The sequence below is a fragment of the Eretmochelys imbricata genome, chromosome 3, assembly GCF_965152235.1.
Source record: "Eretmochelys imbricata isolate rEreImb1 chromosome 3, rEreImb1.hap1, whole genome shotgun sequence".
Lineage (NCBI taxonomy): Eukaryota > Metazoa > Chordata > Testudines > Cheloniidae > Eretmochelys > Eretmochelys imbricata.
In genome coordinates this window covers 104366452-104383714 of record NC_135574.1, presented here as the reverse complement: position 1 = coordinate 104383714, position 17263 = coordinate 104366452, and the positions used below count along the sequence as shown (strand labels likewise).

At 37.5% G+C, this 17263-nt stretch overlaps 1 protein-coding gene across 5 annotated transcripts in view; it reads left to right on the top strand.

Annotated features, from left to right (window-relative positions):
- MAP3K5 (mitogen-activated protein kinase kinase kinase 5) overlaps positions 1-16761 on the top strand; it is a 161393-nt gene extending 144632 nt beyond the window's left edge. For 4 of the 5 annotated variants that reach the window (XM_077813098.1, XM_077813103.1, XM_077813099.1 and 1 more), the window contains 7 exons: positions 519-704; positions 4301-4406; positions 8017-8260; positions 10984-11096; positions 13065-13177; positions 14722-14798; positions 16031-16761. In XM_077813098.1, the coding sequence (XP_077669224.1) occupies positions 519-704; positions 4301-4406; positions 8017-8260; positions 10984-11096; positions 13065-13177; positions 14722-14798; positions 16031-16091 (900 nt within the window). In that variant the 3' untranslated portion in view covers positions 16092-16761. Of the gene's footprint in view, positions 1-518; positions 705-4300; positions 4407-8016; positions 8261-10983; positions 11103-13064; positions 13178-14721; positions 14799-16030 lie in introns of those variants that run through there. The other variant, XM_077813102.1, reaches the window with a different exon arrangement.
- Positions 16762-17263: the final 502 nt, after the last annotated feature.

Sequence of the window (17263 nt, the reverse complement as noted above, 5' to 3'; positions counted from 1 at the left end):
ATCCACAGTATGTTGATAATAGTCTGTGAAAAATTCAGGCCAGATGTAAATGTAGCTATAGTATGAAAATGCCCTATTGGGGTGAATCTTCTGCTTGGAGTTAAGCACTCAGGATGAAATTCTCCCCTTACAAAGCCCTCTGCACCAAGGAAGTACCACCTCCTTTAAGGACTTTAACCCCTCCTTTAAGGACTAAATTAGGACTTCACCTTGTAGTGGTCCTCAGCAGAGGATGAATTTCACTCTCTGGACCTAAAAGTTTTAATAACAGTGAAATATGCATTTTCTCCATACATCTTTCTATAATATATTTACTTGCACAAAATAAATGAGTGGCACTGTGCAGCATATACTTTTTGGTAATTAAAGAAATGTCTGTTTTAGAGGTAAATTTTCTGGAATGTAGAGGAGGCAAAGGTAATTTATTGTGCATCAACTCGTATTGGTTAAAACCATTAGATGTAAAATTTAAGATATGTGCTTTAGGCTGAATTTCTTCCTTTTTGTTCCTCTAACAGGGAGCTGAAGAACCCAAACTAAAATGGGAGCACATCACAACTCTCGTTGCCAGCCTCAGAGAATTTGTAAGGTCAACTGATCGCAAAATCATAGCGACCACTCTTTCAAAACTGAAACTGGAGTTAGACTTTGACAGTCATGGTATTAGTCAAGTCCAGTTGGTGCTATTTGGTTTTCAAGATGCTGTAAGTAGACACTTTCAGAAGTTTTGCTGTGTGAAGTCTCAGTTAAAGGGCCAAATTGAAGACTGGCAAAAGCTGATGAAAATTCATTGACCTCAGTCCAGAGTTACCCAGATGAGAACACTTGAGGGCTCCAATTCTAATAACAACAATTGGAACCTTCCACCCACAGTCAGCTTTTGGCTTGGCTTCCATGTGATCCTTTGGGCAGCAAGTATGTCCTGACCGCAATAGTGATTTCCTGCCCCCCAGATTTATGCGTCCTCACAGATAAACAGCAGGAGGGTCCAGCATGCTTCTGAAAATATTACACCATATTCCTCAAGTAGGAAAGCCTCAAAAATGTAATATTGGGGGTTTTTTTTAATAAATACAAAATTGTGCTGCATGTATACAGATCTCTTGCACTTGACTCTGCTAAGAAATTAATGCATTTAAGAAATCTCAACAAACTAAACTGTACCTAGTTTATAATGTTGCCATTGTATTCCTATCCTGATGCAAGTGATCCAGTAGCAAAAATTTTGGCAAATCTGAGTTGTAAACCTTCACCCCAAACTATGAAGAAATGGCTATTTTTTTACACGTCAGTCGCTAATGTAATACTGGCAATCCCCAAAATGATAAATAGGACACAGAAATGGAATCCCTTTAAATAGCCATCTTATTAAAAAGCAATGTTGCTCTCCCAGAGCCTGCTTTAAATGTTATTACAAGTTCTCTGCTAACACTTGTTTTAAAGAGGCAAAAGTTATCTTGTATTGTACAGGGCTGGATAACTGATACTGGGAGCATTTGTATGTACATTATCTTATTTCCAATTTGAACACCACCTTGCTAATACAATCCTCTGTTCCACCTTGTACTCAGTCCCATAGTAAATTTACCAGATTACCCACATCTTGAATTGAAAGCCCACTGACCTGAGGAAGTTCTTTAAAATCTGTCATTGGGTAAAAGATGGTGAGCTGGCCTGCTGAAGAGGCCATACAAAGAAAGTAAACAGAAGGCTTTAAACAAAATAGTCCTGGGATCCTACCAAGAAGAATCCCAGTGAAGAAGCAGGGGCTTATTGGGAATTTCTCTTTCCTGGTGGAGAGTAACAAAGCAGTAGATACACATTCTCCACTGCAACTCTCAGAGGTTGTGGTAGAAGTTCAAATAGAAGCAGCTTTGTATCACCATGCAATTTATTGGTGAAGGCAAATGGCCGAGAATGACTACTTAAAGCAATTGGGATGTTTTGGGAGAAGAATCTGGCTGGCTATGCTATCCCAATCAGAAAGAGTTCTGCAATTTTAGTATCCTGAAAACTGACATTACAGAAAACAGGACATGTGTGTGAGAACAGGGACCATTCTAGAGATATCGGAATGGGTGGCACTTAATGTCTGTATGGTAATTGTCAGTGTTTGTTTCCACACAGAGACTGTTTTGGTAGGAGTTTTTTGTCCCATTATATATCATTCAGTTGCAAGGCAGTCCTCCCAGTGACGATATTTCAGCATCCCAGACACAGGCCTGTCATCTGTCACTTTCTCCTCTTCCAATTGCAATGCTTATTTTAGGACAGGCCTCCTCCATTTCCTGAGAACAGGAAATAGTTAAAACAGGAACTCTTTGAATCCAGCTCCCAGTGTTGTAGGGGATGTAGATAAAGCATTGAAGTCAAAGGGAGCTGTATAGACTCAGACCTCTATCACAGAAAAACAGCTTAAATCGAGATACCAGACTCTTCTCTGATATCAGGATATTACGAAAAATGGGGAAAATTATCTCCTTTATTCTCAGGACTCATGGATAATAATAAGGGCTGATAGTCAGGATATTCTGATCAAAGCACTTGGAAAAAAAGTTTTGTTTTGTATTCTAAAGTGCTTAGTCATACTACTGTGGATGTTTGTGTTCCTTGACAAAGTCACATCATGCCTCTTCAGTGCGGAAAACAGCTTGAACTTTGTGCTCATTAAAGGCTCAATCCTGCAAGGTGCTGAATACTTCCAGGCAGGTGTTGAGCAGCCTCAACTTTCATAATGTCAGTATACCTCTCAGGAGGTGCTCAATGCCTTGCCTGACTGGTCTCTGAACCCTGTGGTTGGTCTTTTTGAGCAGTATAGCATTCTTCAGCTTGGTAGCAGTTCTCTTACAACATGACAGAATGCCATCTAGTGGCTATTGTAATAAAGAAATGAGAATAGATTTTACAGTTGTCTTTGGGCAATAATAGAACACATCTTCATTTGAACTTCTATCCATCCCCAAAAGACATCATCATCTTTGTGACATCACTGTCATTTCCTACAAGAAGATTATGACAACCTTCAGAAGACAGAAATAAGCTGATCCTGTTTTCATGAAGTGCCTTCAAAATAAAATCTGAGGAAAAAGACATAGAAAATATCCTATTAGTCTCTACAAAGGAAATTTTTCTATGAGGCATTTATGGATCATTATTAGAATGAACTTCTAAATGTAATTTGTCTTTCTGAAAAGTTTTGAGTCCTCCTGCTCCTTTATATGTCCTACTGCTGTTGGTTTCACCTGTCAGCTTTTCCTGTATAGCCCTGGTGGCCTAGTTTGAGAGCCAGCTTGTGAAACCTAGTGGCTGCTGTTCCTGCCAACTTTGGCTAGGTGTCCTTGTACAGTTTTGAATAATCCACCATCCCATCATACCCTTGCTGTCTCCTTTCTCGGCTCACTTCCAGCCCTTTGTGAGTTTGAAAGGAACAGCCTCAGAAAAATATATTTTGATAAGTTACAGAGAACTAAGAGTGTAGTTGAGAGTGAAGTTTTGGAAGAATACACAGACAGGACAGGACCAGGCCAGTAGATATGGAAGAGGCTATAATTTCATTAGCTACCACCTCTAAATCAGCAGGGATATACTGGGCCAAAAAATAGGAGGAAGGGGGCAATGGAAAGGAATCTAAAATAATCTTTAACTTGTTACAGATATTTTTAAATTTCAGAGAAAACCCACATCCCTTTTTCCTTCCCAAACCAGACTAGAAGCAATAAAAGAATTAGCAAAATTCCATTTAAGTAAACTAGTATTAAATTGCTCCTTTCTGATTCAAGTGGGAAGAGCCTCACACTGTTTTTTGAAGAGGGTGCACCCATCTTTATTTTAAAATAGACAACTGTATTACAGCCTTCCTAACCAAAGCAGTCAAAAATCATGTCATCCCTCCCCCACAAAAAAAATCATAGATTGGCTTAAAAGTCATGAGATTTTTTTTAAAAAAAGGGTTATTTTTATTTGCCCTGTGGTGCTGAAGCATTCAGGGTTCACATTTTTAAGCTTTTCTCCACAACCCTGAGGGCTAAAATCTGACCTTTTCAAAAATGAAGGCTTAGATTCTCATGCCACCATTTGACTCTAGGAACTAAGAGTGTATGAAAAATACAAATGTCACAAGACTTGCAACAATATTGCAAACGTTGGAAACACTGCTATTCTATTTTCTTTTCTAATGACATCATGAAGTTACTTAAAGAAAACTGTTTTTAATGCAGTGTAGCTGAGCTTAATATCCTATTATCAGCTGTGTGCAACTTTGGGGATAAAATGATTTCTGAACTGCATTCTCTGTCATCAGGTCAATAAAGTTTTACGAAATCACAACATCAAGCCGCACTGGATGTTTGCCTTGGACAGCATAATTCGAAAAGCTGTGCAGACTGCTATTACTATTCTGATCCCAGGTGAGTCACTGTGTTACACAGCAAACATTTAATCTCTGATTGCTTAAAATGTTTTTAATCGTGCTGTGATCATGATGCTTCACAGAAGCTTTTAAAACTTGCAATGACTTTGTTTTGTCTTTGTTGACATGCATTAGCTGTTTCACAAGCCAAGTATTCACAGGTGAGTTGTCACAGGTATTTTGGAGTGCACCTTTCCAGGATGCATAATATAATAAGTGACGAATGGGTAACCAGTAGTAGACTTACCGGTGCATTTCGAGGGCCAGATTTTTCAGGTACTCCGCATCCACACATGGGATATGAAAGAGAGCTCAAAACAGCTCGTCACCCAGCATACTTAGCTCTTTTGAATATGTGCTCTGAGGTACAGACTGTTGGCCACCCAAGAAGTGTAACAGTAACTTGTGTGGCTCCAGGGGCCAAAAACTCTCTCTGGGGTAGTAGCCAGATATTCTTCCCTGCTACAGCTAAGAGGCTTCTGTTGTGTGTGAGTTGTCAAGGAGAAGGATTCCATGTTAAAGAAACGCTAACCCATTTGTTTCCAGTCTGCCACACCCACTATGCTGCTTTCCTCCATTGAAAACAATGGAACTTTAGAATGAACCTGCTGCATTCAGCAGTACGGCAGGTGCATTCTTCTTGGGCGTACTAAATTTGCAGCATTCAAGTGGTTAATACAGACTAGCAATTTTTCCTTGCAATTGTATAGGGTATAAATTGCCCTTCTCTAGAGCTAGTCTACAAGGCCTGTGGACTACTTAAATTCTACTTGAGACCTATGGTTTAGGCCATTTTTACAGGGGTAAATTTCACACAAAACAGATATGGTTTTGGGGAGAAACAAAGGTCTGTAGTAATGACAAAGTGACTAGAGAAGTGTGATTGTTTCTTTGAAATGTTTTTTTGCAAGGTTAACTGCCATGCATGGTGCATTTTTCTTGGTATTAATGGTGGGGTTTTCAAAAAGTGCTTTGTGTTGACCTAAATTCTGCTCCCACTGAATTCAATTCCAATTCACTTCAATGGGAGAAGAGTCAGGCCACCACTCACTGCTTTTGAAAACTCCCATCCTAAAGTCCTAAGCATTTAAGGTCCTTCCTGTTTTGCATAACTATCTTCAGTGTGTATGATAAGTAGGCAGTGAAGAATTTGATTTTTTTAAAATAATTTTGACAGATATATCAATGTTTATTTTTAAGATTTTTTTTTTTTTTTTTACATTTTCAGATTTTTTGGGAAATTATGGGGGGGCAGACAATCAGAGGTCAGATAATAATTATTTAATGACAGGAGACATTGAGATTTTAAAAGTTAAGCTATTAAAACAGAAATCATCACTATCACATGTGAAAATATACAAAGTAAATATTCTTAACTTAAATTCGCAAGCAGCATTTTTCTTTCTTTGCCTATCTGTACATTTCAATTATTATCTATAGAAATATTTTCTCATCATTTTGTGTGTTGGTGAAATGGATATTTATCGACATTTGCCAGTTAAAATCTATTTTCTAATACCTTGTCAATAAATTGTTTATTTGATACTTCCAAGTTACATTGTATGTCTAATTTTAGTTTTACTAGAGTGCTGAAAATTCCACAGGAGTTTTTATTACTGCTTATTCTTTATTTGTAACCAAAAACTACATACAGGGAGCTATTCGAGGAGGAGTTGTTATTGGATCTTGTTTACAAAATGAATAAATTGTTGTCCTTTAGTGTGGCATAATAGTTTAACTGGAATCCAAACATTTTCACAGGGGGAAAAAAAAATCAGTTTGGATTATTGGTGGAGCTTTAGTCTGCTTTCCTCACTTTGGGGCAAATATAGTTTCATTGCCTTTGGAAACTTAGAATGTTGAAATCTACCTAGCTCAGCTGTGGAAGAGCATACTGCAATGTGTGGAAGTGAAGAGCGAGAAAATGGAGGGGATCCTGGGCAAACTCCCCTCTGCTTCTGAGTTTGCCAGCAATTAGGGGGAATGCCAATGAAGTGAGCTGTAGCTCACGAAAGCTTATGCTCAGATAAATTTATGAGTGTCTAAGGTGCTGCAAGTACTCCTTTTCTTTTTGCGAATAGACTAACATGGCTGCTACTCTGAAACCTGAACAAATTAAGAATCAAATGGGCGAATATTTGGGGGAAATAGGCTTAGAGGTAACCAGTCTCAGCTGAAGAAGGAAAGGAAGAATGTGTATCACTAAGTTGATGCAATTTGCAAATTGATGTTACTTTGTTAATATACTGTAGAAGAATATCACGGACCTAATGGAGTACATGTTTTACATAACTGATAAGAATTGGTAGTTAGTGTAACAGAAGGAAAAGGAGGCAGAGTACATTCCCTCTTTATACAACTGACTTCTGACAAGTGAAAATGAACAGTGCTACTCCACTTTTTTAGTAGTATTCTATCATTAGGGGGTAATGATCTTGGTAAGTAAAATAACCCTAATCACAGATAATGCTAAATTTGGAAGAATGGGAACCCTGCCCAGATATAGAATTTATGTTAATTTAAGAGTTTGAAAAATGCAATTCAGGTTAGATATATGAAAAATTATAAGCTGTGGAGAAAAAATAAAGAAGGGAAACGTTTGCTGTATAGAAAGTGCCCCAGTTTAGTGACCAGGAAAGAGATTTGGGGATTATTTTAGAAGAATCACTAACGCCTTCATTCTCATGTGCAGCTGCAGTGAGCATTTACAAGGTATAAGACTGCATCCATTATATGATGGATATAATGTAAATCCAAGGTGGTGGTAGTCGTATTAATAGGTACTGTTGCTTTAACCTAAAATACTGTGTGCGATAGTGGTCATTAAAAATAAATCTCAAACAGCTATTGCTCTGTTTCAAAACATAAACAGTATAAAAGAGAAGGGGAAAAAGTGGCAAAATATGCTTCATACAAATAGTGACAACCTTTGGAATTAATGTCTGACTTTTATTCTGTCCTGTATTTAACCAGGTCCATTGGCTTTAAAACAAATACTCCACTGTAAATCTGAAAAGCAAAATAAAAAAGATTTGAGCCATATCTTTGAAGCCAACACTTTAGCCAAATTACTTGCCTACAGAATTTTGTTTTAGTCACATTAAAATCCATTACATAGTGTGTTTTGAGGAGTTTTTTAGTTTTAAGGGTCTGATCGAAAGACTATTGAAATTAACAAAAGAGAGACTCCCATTGACTTCAGTATGTTTTGAATGAGGCCTTGTGTGAGAGGAATGCAAGCATGTTATGTCGCAAACTTTGAGCACGTATTGCACCTTGTTTGCTTTATGTGGCACACACAGTGAATTCTGGGATTTCTGCATGGTTTATGACAAAAATACTAGTGAAGCCTGGAATCCTATTAGTAAGTACAGATTGTTACTGCTTGGAGATTGTAAATGATCATCAGAAGCCAAATAATGTTCAAAATGTACTAAGCCATTGTGGCATTTTTAAGCTGTTTTTAAACCCTTTGGAAACACAATTACAACCTTTTGCTGCAAATTTTTCAGGCATGGTTTAATGAAAGCTCTAGGATGAGCTATAAGTATTAATTTAAATATGACTTTATTGTTGGGATTATTAATAATAAACATTATTTCTAATAGAACTGAGGCCACACTTTAGTCTTGCATCTGAAAGTGATACAGCAGATCAGGATGACATAGAAGTTGAAGAAGATCATGATGAACAGCCTCAGAATCAAAATATTCAACGGCCTTGCATTGTCATAGAAGATGCTGTAGCTACCTCAGGTGTGAGCACACTCAGTTCTACAGTGTCCCACGATTCCCAGGCTGCTCATAGATCACTGAATGTGCAACTAGGGAGGCTAAAATTAGAGACAAATAGGTAAGTCTAAAGGATTCAAGTGTATTTCTTATGATTGATTGCATTTTCTTTCACTCTTAAAAAGTTTCTCCAAATCTGACAGCTGTGATAATCCATAATACAGTGCATTTCTCATTTAATTGATGATAAACATTAATTTGTAACTCTGAGTTTGGAAAAATCCACATAATTTATTTCAGGCTTATTCACTTCAGTACACTGCTGACAAAAATGAGTGTAAAGCTTGCTTTCAGGCGAGCTCTGTTTTTAACTGACTATTAAACTTGTTGCCAAGGTTCTGCTATTCTTGCCTTTCATGTTTCATGGTTAAATGACACATTTCATTTTCATAAAAGCAGAACTCATTATTCCTTTCTATAGTTATTTCCAGGGAACAAATCCAAGCTGCTGAATAGGGGCATTGCACAATTAAACAGGGCCCAGTCTTGTCATTTGTCTTGTTTTGCATGTGGAATTCACTACAGCAGGATCGATCACCAGGAGGCTGAATTGTTTAAAAAAAACAAACTTTTCTCTCCGATAGTTGAAGGTGGAGAATAGCAAAGCCTTATGAAAAAAACAGGCCTGAAAATACAGATTTCCAAACTAATTGAAAAATATGTCTGTACATTTTAAAATGTGTATATACATTGTATCTTGATAGGACAAATCTTGTGGTGCTGGAATATTCTTTATAATCCTTTATACTGATGATTAAATTACAAGTGTTTGGCAATGACACTTCATTTCCAAGCACATTAGAAAACTGAATGTGATTTGGCTTGATTTGAGGTCTTTAGACAAGAGAAGCTTTTTAGTAATTCAGCATCACTTGAATTACCTGTTAGCATTAAAGTGCACTGCATTTTCTTGTTATGGTGAACGTAGTTTGTGAGTTCTCATATTACAATGTAATATATTCAGCTTGACATAAATAGATAGTTAAGACATATTCTGATTGCCATATATAATACAATGACAATATATGTGAAAAGTCCTCATACAAAAACCTCCGGAATCTCCGTTAAGCAAAGGAATTAAAAAGAAACTAGTTAGGCTGGTCACATTTTATTGCCCAAGTTTCTGATGGGGAGTGGCATCCTAACAACATGTTACTATTCAGAATAAAGCTTCATTCCTTTCACTCTAAGAATGGACGAAAGATATACTGTTAAAGTTTCTTTGTTTTTTGTTTAAAAAAGTAAGTTGTGAGCAATCTACTACTCTTATATGCAAAACCAAAAACTTTCTGTCATGATAATTAGATACAAAAATACTACTTTCCATAAGTTATATGGAAAACTTTCCCTAAATAACCAGGATAATTATACTACTTTAAGCTTTGTTAGCATAAGCAGCATATGGCTGTCATTTGCAAGGCAAAAAATTGTAAACTATTTAGATGACCATGGACACATTTATCAGCCCAGATGAATGGGTGAGGAATAAACTATATGTACTGTTAGGAACAAAACAATGGTCCGATCTAATCCACTATCATGTATCTGACAGGGGCCTGCACCGAATGCTTTGGAAGAAGATGTAATACCCCTATAACAGACAATTATACTCTAACATTTCCAAGGGGAAAGTTTGGGGAAAGTGTCTTCCTAACCTCAGGGAGTTAGTGGAGTAGGTTTATGCTCTAAAATATAATTTATATCCTTTGCATCCTATCTGTTGTAACTGTGTAGTGTTCAGATGTCTTATTTTTAAAATGTTACTAAGCTCTTTGCTGTAACAATATATTGCCCCAATGAGTTCCACAGATTAACTGTGCCTGGTGTTAATTTCCTTTTATCAGTTTTAACTTTGTTGCCTTTGACTTCCTTTGGATGCCTCTTTATGTTTGTATTATGAGAGAGGTTAAATAGAAGCATTACTTGACCTACTGTATATATTAATTTTACATAATTCATCATGACACCACCTAGTCAATCCTCTCTGAAATAAACAGACTGTATCCTAAACAATTAAGATTTAGGAGAGGAAACAGGGAGGTGACCACCAGCCCCTTATAACTACTGAGGGCTGGGCACAAAGCCAGTCTGTGGTCTTTGAGTGCAAGCACTGATTTAGGCTAAAATCTACAGCAATGTTGTACTCTTCAAAGAGGGCGGGGGGGACTGCTCCCATTCGAAGGGAACGTGTGCTACACCCTTTCAAGAAGTATAGCTGTGGCCACCCTCCAGCTGCATCTACCTCTAATGCAGTGCTTTCAGGAGCTCCTGCTGGGATAGATATAGCTGCCCTGCGCTTTATGGAGGGTAATGTGCTAAAGACACAACTTAGCCCTATGTCCATTAACGGTTTTGACCTTTGATCCTCAATGACACTCCTTCCTCCACAGCTGAACACACTACCCAATTGCTTTGTTTAATTTTTTTCTTTAAGAACCAAACTCAGTTAAGTAGGAATGTTGAGTTGCTGAAGCTTCATTGAAAGTTTCTGTGCAGCTCCCATTTGCTATGAATACTTAAAACTAGTTTTGTTGAAAGGTCCCAACTCTAGGAACTAGAACACTGGATGTTTACATTTTTACATGTGTATTAAGTCTTAATTATATGCACTAGTGAAAGCTAGAACAGTCTACCTTTTCATTTAAGATTCCCAAATTAGTTATGAATGTTACTAGCATCAGTATGGTGGATCCTAGTTTTCACTGCTATTAGTAAACTCTTCAGATACTTTCCTGAAAACATAAAATTAAATTTTAAAAATCCATGCTTCTTTTCCCCCTGCAGGCTACTAGAAGAGTTAGTGCAGAAGGAGAGAGAATTTCACACCCTTTTGCAACAAGCTATAGAAGAAAAGGATCAAGAGATCAAAAACCTGAAGCTTAGGTCACAGCGAGTAGGTAAGTGAGTAAGGGTGACCAGATGGAACGGGCAAAATATCGGGACACATGGGGGAACCGCAAAAAAAAAAAAAAAAAAAAAAAAAAAAAGGGCCAGAGCAGCCAAAGCCATAATATCAGGACAAATGGCGTCCTGACTGTGCATCAGTCGGGATGTGGGACAAAGAACTAAAAATCGGGACAGTACCAATTTTATCGGGACATCTGGTCACCTTAAAGTGAGTAGAGATTTCAAACGAAACTGTTCCACACAGCAGCTACAAAAGAATGCTATGGCAGACAAACTTTTTTATTTCATTGGCCCAGCATCAGTAAAGGTCTTTAACCATATTTCTCCTAGCCAGGACTGTGTAGAAGCAAGCAAGTATACTGTGGAAATAAGTTACTTCATTTGTTTCTATATCCACAGTAAAAGCAAGTGTTGTATAACTCAAAACATGCTGTTGATCTGTGGTTATACATTACGGGAGTAGACAGGGCTATTCTGTCACACTTGGTTTCTTTAATTTTAAGTGTTTTTTTCTAAACAAGACCAACTTATTTGTACTGTGCATGTGTGTTTACTGAGTTTTAAAAAGTCAAGAGCGATTAATCCACAAGATTTATAAACCTGCTTTAAAGAAAGACTGCTGTGTGGGCTTAAGTGTGTGTGTGAGAGAGAAAGAGAGAGAGAGATTGCTTTCAGTGATTTGCCCTTAGACACACAAGGAACCTATTATCAGCACCAGGTATTAGAGAATTATTTAGCTGAAGAACCTGGGTGTTTTTGAAGCTGAAGGGCCAGAGTTCTAGAATAGCACTGTGCGTGATTTATCTAGTAATTGTGAGTGAAATCCTGCTCACGTTGAAATCAGTGGGAATTTTGCCATTGGCTTCCATGAGGCCAGGATTTCACCTTTTGTTTCTTGACTGCAGCATACGGATTCATTGTTATCATGTTCACTCCCTTGAAGAGGTGCAGCAACCTTACTGGTTGATTCAGAAGCAGTATACATTGACACAAAAGTGAAGAGTCCAGATATTTGTTGTCAAAAAACTATATGTTCCTCACATGGGCACTGAGGAAGAGAACAATAAATGGAAAAAGTAGAGGAGGGCTCAGTAGAGCCCTGTGAGGGCCTTAGAGGCTCATATCCCACTTTCAAGGGAAAAGAGCCATACTTGAGAGAGAGAGTGACTACTGCAAAAGCTTTAAAAAGCAATTAAACAATAGAAATTGTATTTGTAGCAGGGGTGGAAACCCTTGCATATTTTAGCATGAATACATTTCTATAGCAGAGTGAAAACCCTGGAAAAACAGGGATTATAAAAATAGCACAGGTCCTGGTCCTGAAGCCTTACTCAGGTAAAATCACATAGAGGGCAATATGAGTCTTGTCTAAGACCTTGACTACACACACAGATTGTACCACTTTACCAATTTAAATTATACAAGGATAGTTATTACAACCCAAGTATAGATGCGATGTATTGGTATAAGAGTGTCTTATACCTTGGGCTTCTGATTTTCAGTTTTAACTAATAATCACTGATAAAACACCCCCAATTAAAAAAAAAAAAAAAGGAAATCCATGTTTCTCCAAGAGACACCAGAAATGGTTGCATGTATCTAAGAAGGGCTTGACTACACATAGCAATAGTATGGACTATGGGGAAGTGATTTCTAAAGAGCACTAATGCGTTGTTCGCTAATTGGTCTGTGTAGACCCTGGTGGTGCGCGTTAGAGGTTCCCTGGTGTGCTTTAACGTAGTGCTGTTTTGAAACAGTACACATTTAAGCGCACTAGGGAATATTACCTGAGTAAATACTGCAGGATTTGATCTCTATATCCTTCGCTGTAGCGGCACTTGCATGTCACATTTTTGTGGAAAGAGTAGGAAAGGTCACTGAAGACAGTGCTTCTCTATTTAAAATTGTGAAGAGGACACTTTGAAAAGACCTAACTTTTTTCAAAATATTTGATCTAGATATCCCTGGACTGTCTGTCTGTTACCTTAATCCTTCTGGCACAGGGGTTGAAGACTCTGATCTCATAAACTGGCTGAGAACTAATGGAGCTGATGAAGATACTATAAATAGGGTAGGAAAGATATATTTTCTTAAGTATGTTTGTAATACAGTAGCAGTGCATTTTTCTTGGGCTTAGTGGGGAAAAAAACAGCAAAAACCTTGGAATTATTTCTATACCAGCAAAAACCTTGGAATGATTTGTATACCTTTTGGAGGAGATGAGATTGGGCTTGAGGGGCAAGGGAGGGGTGAAGAATAGAAAGACCATTATAAAAAGTCTACTACTGCTTTTAATTCATGTAGCTAGCTCAGGGGTGGGCAAACTTTTTGGCCCGAGGGCCACATCTGGGAATAGAAATTGTATGGTGGGCCATGAATGCTCAGAAAATTGGGGGGTTGGGGTGCGGGCTCCAGGGTGGGGCCAGAAATGAGGAGTCCAGGATGCAGGAGGGAGCTCCGGGCTGGGGAATAGGGTGCAGGGGGAGGTGAGGGCTCCAACTGGGGGTGTGGGCTCTGGGGTGGGACTGGAGATGAGGAGTTTGGGGTGCAGGAGGGAGCTTCGGGCTGGGATTGAGGGGTTTGGAGGGAGGAAGGGAGGGGGATCAGGGCTGGCGCAGGGGGTTGGGGTGCGGGGAGAGGCTTAGGGTGCAGGCTCTGGGCGGTGCTTACCTCAGGCTAGATACAATAAAACACATTTTCCAGTTAACTAAAAATATTTTGATTGGCTTCCTAATTCCTAAGCATCTTTGCACCTCTTCCAGCAACTCCTGTTAATTGCAGTGAAGCCTTCTGGTAAACTTCAGGAGGAATGGGGGTTGACTTTGACTAGATACATCAAGATAAAAATTACCTGTGCCTTGTCTCCACTAGGATTTTACATTGAACTAGCTATCTTGATATGAAAACATATACACCTATTTTGTAGTGAAGACAGAGCCTTAGAGATATTGAGCATTCTAGAACTTCAGCTGACTTCAGTTAAGACCCATGGCTGGTTAGCATCTTTTGAGGAGCAGGCCCATGGTTTTCTAAAGTTCATCATACACAAATTGAAACAACTGAAGTGTAGAGGTCACTTCTGAAAACACAGGCCTTAACTTCTCTGTGTCTTTCTTTCCCCCTCGGTGAAATGGGGTATTTATACCAACCTACCTCCCAACTCCCCTATCCCCAGGAGTGTTTAGGATTAATTAATTAAAGTCTGAGGTACTCAGCTATCATAGCGAGCTCTATAGAATCGCCTATTAACAAAACAAGATAAAAATATCTGAACTGCAGAATTAGGACCAATTCAAACATATATACTCTTTGACATGCAAACATACAACATCCCATATAAAGGTGGGGTATTTTCACTGTATTTACAAAACATAAGCTCGACAAAATCTACATATAAACAAAACAGTAGCATCAAAGTCTTTATTGGCAATAAAGTTACCATATTTTGGACCAGTCCTGTATTCCTTCTGCACTCAGAATTTGATTTAAGGGAGTTCTGGGTACACAAGGAATGCAGGATCATGTCCCTGTATTATATATAAATCTTAGAATCAATGGATATATCTGACAAAAGTAGCCGGACTTTCAATTCGGACTTTTTTCCCTCCCCCAAAGTTTTTGGCAGAAGACTACACGTTAATGGATGTTCTCTGCTACGTTACACGAGATGATCTGAAATGCCTGAGACTAAGGTAACACTTCACCTTCTATTTAATCTCACATAGCTGAAATATAGAGGTATTCTGTGTACTGAAACTATAGAAATGGAAAATTGTGAATGGCATTCTTAAGGTGTGAATTTTACTTATGTGAAATGAACACTACGAAATCTAGTTTTCAGGGTTTCTACACACAGAGACACACTGAATATGTACTGATTAAACATTTAAAAAATGTTTTAGTTTGATTTTGTTATTTGAAATAATTTATTCTTCAAGTTAGCTAAAGCAAAAGACTTGCTTGGAGAGAGGTCCCTTTGGAGTGTTGCTTTATATAAACAATTTTAGACACAGATAATTTAACGTTTTGAGAACAATAAACTACAAAATATGTCTGAAAATTATGCAACTGCCACTAAACTGTTACATAATCATAGCAAGTTTACCCATAGCCACTGAACTGGATTTGAATAGAAGCAATGCATAGAGTTATACCAGGCCTCCCTTGCCCTCAATCATCTTAGCTAGAAATTAAAACATGGACAAATAGTAAGATTTCATACTCTAGTGTTTCATTATATTAATTAGGACAGTATGTAACATTTGCTAGTTATGTTCAAATTAGCTTAGTCTACTTTGAACAAGGAGGGCCTGATTCTCTTCATTTAGTGATTAATCCTACATTAATTTTATCATTGATTTCAATGGGAGGACAGTCATGCCTTTCTACCAATGTCAATAAGGAGTAATTCCACTGACATCAACAGAGATTCACCAGTTTAGCGCTGGCCTGTGATCAGACTCAATCCTTGACTATTTGGATCATATAGAAAAAGTGGATTTAAATTAAAGCTGCCACTTATGGATAATTTTTGGGTGTTAACTTTTAAGTATATTGGATCCAGTTACTAATTCAGCCAAAACTCCCATTCAATTCAGTTGAAATATATATTTGTAGACAGTGCTTATGGTCTTATTTAAAGTCCATTGAAGTCAACTGGGAGTCTTTTTATTGACTTCTGTGAGCTTTAGAGAAGTTCTTTTAGTTTGTATTACAACCAAAAATGCTACTCACATCTGTTTTAATTTTGTGTTTTAGTATTTCACATCTGATTTCTCTGAGTTTTTACCATGTTTAATAAGTGCAATCAATGTATTACGACCACTACATGATGGCTTGAATCGAAGTGTACCTGAATCAGGATACTATGGAAGTGGAGACTAGTTTTTTTAAGCTAAGCATCTTAATGTTTTTTATTTTACAGAGGAGGGATTCTATGTACGCTCTGGAAGGCCATCAGTGACTTTCGAGAGAAACATGCTTGATGCTGGCTAAATCAGTTTCTACTTCTCTGCAGAGATTTAGAGATTTTCTACAGCATAGAGCAGGTTTGCTGTCAGAGAGAGTGTTGCACTTTAATCCAGTATTTGTTTACCAATGTTAAAAACACTGCAGCTCTTGACTGCATTTACACCAACAATCCCTAAGGAGTCTGTAAACACCCTTTTACATTATTTTAGTTTTAAATGATTTTACATGGAAGCTTTTTTTTAATCTTAAAATCTGTTGTAGATAAAGTAACCAGGTGGTAATTTTACACAAAACCTATGTAAGATTTCATGTGATTGTGCATCACTGGAACAAAACCAAAATGTGACAACCTTTCAAGTTTATTCTTCTTTGTTATATACCATAATAATCGGTAGTAGAACTTCATAATTTCAATTATCATGTAAAGATTACATTTTTTTTCTTTTAGTGTGCAGAACCTAAAAGTAATTGTTTTTACTTACTGCCCTATATAAATTTTAATATTGTTTATTTTTGGTAACTTAAGTTCCCTGGTCTACAGCACATCTGTTTTCGACTTGTTTATGTACTACTGAACTGTACCAGTTGTATATGCCTGAACCATAGTAATGTTAGCTTGTTCTAAAGCTATCTATTGTGACATACAAACATACATTCTTAAAAATAAAGAATCTAAGAATATAATTTTGATACTTTCCTTATTTAAGAGCTTCTAAAAATAATAGTTCAAAATGTGATCCATGCGGTATAGCTAGGAGTAATGGAAGAAAACTACATGGAAAATTTAGGCTGAATATTAAGAAAACCTTCTCATATTAAAAAGAAAAGGAGTACTTGTGGCACCTTAGAGACTAACCAGTTTATTTGAGCATGAGCTTTCGTGAGGGCTCAAATAAACTGGTTAGTCTCTAAGGTGCCACAAGTACTCCTTTTCTTTTTGCGAATACAGACTAACACGGCTGTTACTCTGAAACTTCTCATATTAAAGTGACTTGAAGTTTAGAGTTACTGTGCTTCGGTCTTTGTAAACAATGTATTACAAACTCATTCAGTTTTCCCACATACTAAGTCTAATTTCAGCATCCACATTTTTCCAGGACAGAAAAAACTCTTCACCTAGTGCTCCAGCTGGTTTAATAAACAGCTTGACTAGCTATAGTCTGTAAGAAGTGGACTTTCAGCTTCC